General features: G+C 36.3%; 1 protein-coding gene across 1 annotated transcript; it reads left to right on the plus strand.

The window, feature by feature from the left end:
* Positions 2441-2866, plus strand: LOC104709598. The gene has a single exon (XM_019229167.1). The coding sequence runs from the start codon at positions 2441-2443 to the stop codon at positions 2864-2866; it is 426 nt and encodes a 141-aa protein (XP_019084712.1).

A 7635-nucleotide genomic window follows, 5' to 3' on the forward strand; every position in this document is an offset into this window, starting at 1 on the left:
CTAACATTCTTCTTAACTCGTTATTGTAATTTTTATCATGTTAACATGTAAAGTAAACTTGATTATATGCCACATATATTTAATAGTTAACTATATAAATTTACAACCGAAATCACTAAATGCCTCACAGTTATTTTGGTATATATGACATAAATAAATAAGTAAACACAATAAATATAAATTATCACCTAAATCATAAACTTATCGCGCTATCAAATGATTTAACATGATATATTTATAAGCTTAATTACATATATATTGTTATCGTGTTAATCCAATAAACAATTATCTAACAAATTCATAATATGTTTTTACTAATGCATTTGGTGAAAAATTTCGTCAAAATTTAATACAAAATTTTTGGATATCAATATGTAATCTTATCTTGATATCATATTTGTAACGCCCCGACCGCCACCTCTCAGTAGGCCCTATGTCCAATCCCAGTCCATGGGCCCACCTTCCTTAATGGGCATTACGTCCTCTCACTAGGCCCATGGGCCCATCTATATCCGACGGTCGGTTTGCTACGTCCGGAAAGCTTTAAAGACTCGTTACCGTTCAAACAAGTCACCACATGATATTTTCCTGTGTTTTGTCCTCACTCGCACAGTTCTGACAGTCACTTCCCGGTAGGTCACCCATTTTAAGACTACTCCTGTATAAGCTTGCTTAACTCTGGAGTTCTCTCAGTACCTTTGAGTGAAAAGATAAGTGCACTTTGGTGACATAGTGTAACGCTCCAACCGCCACCTCACAGTGGGTCTCATGTCCAATCTCAGTCCATGGGACCACTTTCCTTAATGGGCCTCACGTCCTCTCACTAGGGTCTTGAGCCCATCCATATCAGATGGTCGGTTTGCTACGTCCGGGAGGCTTTAAAGACTTGTTACCATCCCTACAAATCACCACATGATCTTTTCCTGTGTTTTGTCCTCACTCCCACAGTTCCGATAGTCACTTCCCGGAAGGTCACCCATCCTGAGACTAGTCCAGCTCAAGCACCCTTAACTTTGGAGTTCTCTCTGGCCCCTTGACCAAAAAGATAAGTGCACTTTGGTGATATAGGTGGTCAAATCAATTCTTTTAAACCTCTTTGCAAGTCTCTGAAACCGGGAGTGTCACACATAGGTGGTTAAATCAATTTTTTAAACCTCTCTGCAAGCCGGGGTGTCACAATTCAACCCCACTAACAAATCTCAACATCCACGTTGCGCACCAAGACTGTCACCCCCGATGGTGTGAGTCCACTCGACTCCACACTCGTCTGGGTTCGGCTCTGATACCACTTGTAACGCCCCGACCACCACCTCTCAGTATGCTCCATGTCTAATCCCAGTCCATGGGCCCACCTTTTTTAATGGGCCCCATGTCCTCTCACTAGGTCCGTGAGCCCATCTATATCCGACAGTCGGTTTGATACGTCCGGGAGGCTTTAAAGACTTGATACCGTCCCTACAAGTCACTACATGATCTTTCCATGTGTTTTGTCCTCACTCGCACAGTTCCGACAGACACTTCCCAAAAGGTCACCCATCCTAAGACTACTCCAGCATAAGCACGCTTAACTGTGGAGTTCTCTCAGGACTTTTGACCGAAAAGATAAGTGCACTTTGGTGACATAGGTGACCAAATCAATTCTTTTAAACCTCTCCGCAAGCCGGGATGTCACAATAACCAACCATGGAGAGAACCTCGGCTCCGCCCTCCTCCATATAGAGACAACATTGCGTCGAAAAAGAAGATGTGGTATTCTGTTTTAATCATTTTTTTGGGTCAACATATTAATCTTACATATTCCAAACTGAAAAAGGAGAAAGTAGGAGAAAATTTTGGTTTAAAAAATTAAGAAAAAATTATTTTTCCATTAAATACGTTTTACCAATAGAACAAAGTTGAAACCAATATTTTTGAATAATTTTTTTTGTTAGGTGAAAAATATGAGACGATCTATGTTTATATAGAAGTGAGTATTTATAAAATTTAGAATAATTAACTGTATATTTTCTTTAATTCCATTTCTATTTTTTTGTAGAATTAATAACTCAAAATTAAAAATAAATGTTATAATTCCGAATTTAATGAAATATATATATATATATATAATCTCCTTATAATTATTTTTAAAAAATAATAATTTATGTAAATTTTGTAATTTTTTGATAATTCTCCTTTTACATTTTTGTAAATTTTTAATCTCAAACCCCTTCTATTAAATATTAATTTTTACACATGTCAAAATCTCATATTGATATAAACTTGACACATGTCAAAATCTTATTAATGGCTAATTCTCAAAACCCAACTTTATATAATAAGATGATTAAACAAATAAACCTAGTGATTTTATGACTAATTTAGGTTATTCAACATAAATCTATATTTTATATAAATATATCACTCTAAAAAAAAAAGATGTATCACAAGTAAACCAATTATCATGGTAAACTCATCCGGAATAAATCTCAATTCTTACTTTTGCTCAATTTTCACTATGATCATAGTTATGATACCTTTGATACATTCAGAAGCTCTTCAAATTCTACAAGCTAAAGATTCATTTCGAAGTCACCTTACGAGAATCACGATTCAAAATGATAATGACTATCTTCTTGGAATCCATTGTAAATTTAGAGATGAGGATATAGGCTTTCACATACTTGGTACAGGTGAATTATTAGCTTGGAAATTTCACGTTAACTATTATTTATCGACGCTTTATTTTTGTGGTTTTAGCCAAAGACAAATAAATAAAGGTGTGTTCACAATTTACAAAGCATCTAGAGATTTTTATAGATGTGCAAACTGTAAGCAGAGAAAGATGGTTTTCATGGATATCATGATATTCTTAAAAAGGGTTCTATAATTTTTAATTGATTAAAATAATATAAAATTGAATTGTTTAAAAAAAAAATGTAACTCATTTGATTAAAATATAAATATAATTAAATATAACCTATCAATATTAATTGTTTTTTCTTTGATAGAAGTTTTGTGAAAACAGTTTCTAACTCCACCAACAATTAGAACTTTGAACCGCAACTTCTAATAACATTAATTAACTGGAAGAAAATAAAAGGGCCAGAAGGATGCATAAAAAGAAATTTATTCCGTGGAAGCGATAACAGATGTCCACACAAAACCCAACTCATTCAATTATCACAATATTCACAATCACAATCATTCATGTAGCATAACAACAACACGTACATCCTAACACTAAACATATTCATTACTGCGTATACAAAAACTCAAGGAATTTACACACATATTTTGTACTTAACTTTTCAGCTTTTTGTAACTAATTTTTCTTATCATATAAAATGCTTCTTTAAAGAGTGAATCAGGAAAGATTACAGCTTAAATAGTATCACCATAAACCAAAACAATAGTAAATCAAGATAGTAAATAACTGAGAGTACATAACCGATATTACATATTTTGATACTCTCCTTCAAGATGGAGAGTACAAATTATGTAATCCCATCTTGGACAATAGATAAGTGAACTTCGGTTTTGGAAGTGGTCTGGTGAGCAGGTCAGCTAACTGATTTTGTGTACCAATCTTGAGAGCTTTCATAAAACCAGAAGCGACTCGTTCACAAACCACATGACAGTCCCGATCAATGTGCTTCGTCCGTTCGTGGAAAACAGAGTTCTGGGCAATGTGTAAGGCAGCTTGATTGTCGCAGTATATGACAATAGTATCAACCAGCGAAACCTGCAAAGCTTCAAGTAAAGAATTGATCCAGAGCAACTCATAAGTAGTATTTGCCATGCTTCGATATTCTGCTTCAGCTGAGCTTCGACTAACAACATCTTGCTTCTTCGATTTCCAGGAGATAAGAGAGTCACCAAGAAAGATGCAGAATCTAGAAATGGACCTACTTGTCTCAGGACAGTTTCCCCAGTCAGCATCAACAAATGCACGAAGGTTGAGAGTGGATGTAGCAGAATACAACAGTCCTTGACCTGGATCATTCTTCAAGTAGCCAAGTATACGGTAAGCGGCATCTAGATGAGGCTTGTGTGGAGCATTGACATACTGACTTAGTTTGTTAACTGCAAAACAAATATCTGGCCAAGTGACTGTCAAATACACCAATTTTCCAATTAACCTCCTGTAATAAGACGGTTCAGGAAGCAGCTCTCCTGTTTCATCACTCAACTTCAGATTCAGTTCCATAGGTGTTGAGAAGGGTTTGCAACCAAGATAACCAAACTCTTCAAGTAACTCCAAAGCATACTTACGTTGACAAATAGAAATGCCTTCTTGTGAGCGAGCTACTTCGAGACCCAAGAAATAACGCATCTGGCCTAAGTCTTTTAGCTTGAATTCCTGAGCAAGAAAAGATTTGAGAGCCAGCACTGCTGAATCTTTGTTACTCACTAACAAGATATTATCCACTTAAACAAGAAGAGCAAGAAAACCATATGAGTTTGATTTTACAAACAATGTTGGATCAAAGGGTGACTGAGTGAAACCATGTTGTAGGAGAACACCCGAGAATTTGTGAAACCATTGGCGAGAAGCCTGTTTTAAACCGTGTAAAGACTTGACAAGCCGACAAACAGGTTTCTCTGGCAAAGTCTCCCCCTGTCGTGGAGTGTATCCCTGTGGCAAGGTCATATAAATTCCTTCCTCCAAATCACCATGGAGAAAAGTATTTGTGACATCCATCTGATTAATGCTCCAATTGTGAATGGCAGCTAAAGCCAATATTAAGCTGACAGTAGTAAGCTTAGCCACAGGACTAAAAGTATCAATATAGTCAACACCTTCTTGTTGTGTATAACCCTTGGCAACCAACCTAGCTTTATAGCGTTCAATGGAGCCATCAGATTTATACTTTATTTTATAAACCCATTTACAACCAATGGCATGTTTGCCATCAGGTAAAGAACGAATCACCCAAGTTGATGTACTCACAAGAGCATCCAACTCCATGTTCATTGCATCAAGCCAATGTTGCAACAGCACTGCCTCTTTGAAGGTATTTGGTTCTTTTTCAGCAATTATGGCAAAGCAGAACAGACGATACTCAGGAGAGAGTTTATCGTAGGACAAAGAAGCAGAGAGAGGATGAGCAGTACCATGAGAATAAGAAGAAAAAGAAGGAAAAGAATGTTTTGTGGTAATGTTAGAACAATGGTACTGTGAAAGATAACTAGGAGCATGTGTTTCTCTTCGTGGCCTAAGAGTGTTTTCCATACCATTCCGAGCTTGATCAGAGTTTAAAGTGTTTAATGGAGTAGAGGATCATGATGGTGTGTCGACTGGAACAGTGTTTGACTCAGTGACAGGATTAACTTCAGGCCTAGTAACAGAGAAATCATCATATATATATTAATGCGTTTGATTTTCATGAAATGAATGCAGCACATCATCAAAGAAACTAAGTCCTGGTGTTGTTGTTTTATCAATAAAGGGAAAAATTGTTTCATGGAAATTAACATTATGAGTAACGGAAACAACATTTGATTCAAGATCCAAGACTTTATATCCTTTAAAACCAGGTTCATAGCCAATAAACGCACATGCTCTAGCTCTTTCAGTAAACTTATTCTTATCATGTGAATGTGTAGATTCATAACACAAACAACCAAACACTTTTCGAAAAGAATAATCAGGAAGTTTCTTATACAAGATTTCAAAGGGTATTTGATCATGCAAAACAGGTGTAGGTGTTCTATTTATCAAGAAAGCAGCTGTAGAAACACATTCTAGCTAGTAGGCAAGAGGAATGTTAGATTGAAAATAAAGTGATCTTGCAACATTTAGAAGATGCTGATGTTTTCTTTCAACAACAGAATTCTCTTGAGGAGTATATGCGCATGAATGATAATGAAAGATGCCAAGTTTTGAAAGTAAATCAGTGAATTGAAGTTCAGGAGCATTGTCAGATCGAATGCTCTTAACTTGTACTCCAAACTGAGTATTAACTAGGTTTAGAAAGGATGGAAATATATTTGTAACATCACTTTTAAGTTGAAGAAAATAGATCCAAGTGAACCGAGAGCAATCATCAACAATGGTAAGAAAATAACGAAATCCTTTTGCTGATGTAACATGGAAAGGACCCCAAATATCAATGTGAATCAGAGAGAAAGGTTCCTCAGAATTTTTTTTATTATTTGAATCAAAAGACAACCGTTTTTGTTTTGACAATATGACAAACTTTACAATGAAATTCTGAAAGTTTCTGAGGAATATTTAAATTTGAAGACAAAGTTTGAACTCTTGAAATAGATGGATGACCAATACGCTGATGCCAAAGCTTAGGATAAACAGCAATGAAAGCTACATGATGATTTGTATCAGGAAGGCGCTGATGGTGTAAGAGATAAAGATCATTGTATTGATCCCCTTCACCAATCATCCATTCCTGAGTATGATCCTGAATGAAACAAGAATCATGATAAAAATGCACAGATAAATTTTTGTTTGTTTTCGTTAATGAACTAACACTAATGAGATTTAAATGGAAAGAAGGAACAAAGAAAACAGGATGAAGAATAAGACTACACTAAGTTTTACTATTCCAGAATTGTGAATGGGTATTGTGATATTGTTTGGGAGAGTAATATTAGTGTGATCAACTCGGTAGACATTAGAGAACATCCTAAGGTCACAACAGATATGACAACTAGCTCCAGTATCAAGAATCCAGATAGTACTTGGTAAAGTAAGGCCTGTTTCGAAAGCAGAAATATAGTGAGAAGGTAAAAGTGATTTACCTTGAGCTGAAATAGAACCGTGATGCTGTGAGACATGCGTTGAACGTATGACTTGATACGGAGAACCTTGAAGGTGTCTATTCAATTGAGTAACCAGCTGAGTTATCTGTTCCCCACCATGAGATCTACTGACAGGAGTAAAGGTTCTTCCAGATTGCACCATGTTAACAGAATGATTTATCATTGTAAGTTCCATTATTAAAGCTAGTAGAATGTTGTCCAGCAGGAGTAGAGTTTCCACACGAAGATTGTCCAGAGGATTGGTAAGAAATGCCATTATAAAAGATAGCATGATTTTGTGGAATCTGAACTTATGGACCTTGTTCTGTAGGTTGAGGATAAATCATTTGTTCGGAGGGCTGAGAATACACCATATAAACTCCATTATGTGGTGTGAGATTTCCTTTAGACTTGTCTGCACTGTAGCTAGAGTTTGGAGGTACTTTGTATCCAGGAGGGTATCCATGGAGCTTGTAACAGCGTGCTATTGTGTGACCAAGCAACCCACAGTGAGTGCAGAGAGGACGAGGTCTTCCTTGTTGAAATCCTCTCTGTTTCTGATAATTGACGGAAGCTTGATACACAGGGGACTCTGGTACAGGCAGTGGAGAAGTCAAACACCTCTGTTTCTCATCTTGAGAAATGAAGTTAAAGATTTTGGTGAATTCTGGAAGTAGATCCATCATGAGTATTTGACGGCGAGCTTGAGTAAATGACTCATTCAAACGCATCAAGAACCTGACAATGTTACGCCTCTCATATAACTGAATCCATCGATCGTTACATCCACAAGTGCATCCGCCACATCTACAGGTAGGTAACTCTTCAAAATTCTTCAATTCTTCCCATAGAGTGGTAGTTTTAGTATAATAAGAACTGAGATCTAAAGATCCTTGA

The sequence above is a fragment of the Camelina sativa genome, chromosome 8, assembly GCF_000633955.1.
Source record: "Camelina sativa cultivar DH55 chromosome 8, Cs, whole genome shotgun sequence".
NCBI lineage: Eukaryota > Viridiplantae > Streptophyta > Magnoliopsida > Brassicales > Brassicaceae > Camelina > Camelina sativa.

What these genes read in the sequence shown, in the direction of transcription:
- LOC104709598 (XM_019229167.1), top strand. Translation starts at nt 2,441, where the DNA reads ATGGTAAACTCATCCGGAATAAATCTCAATTCTTACTTTTGCTCAATT.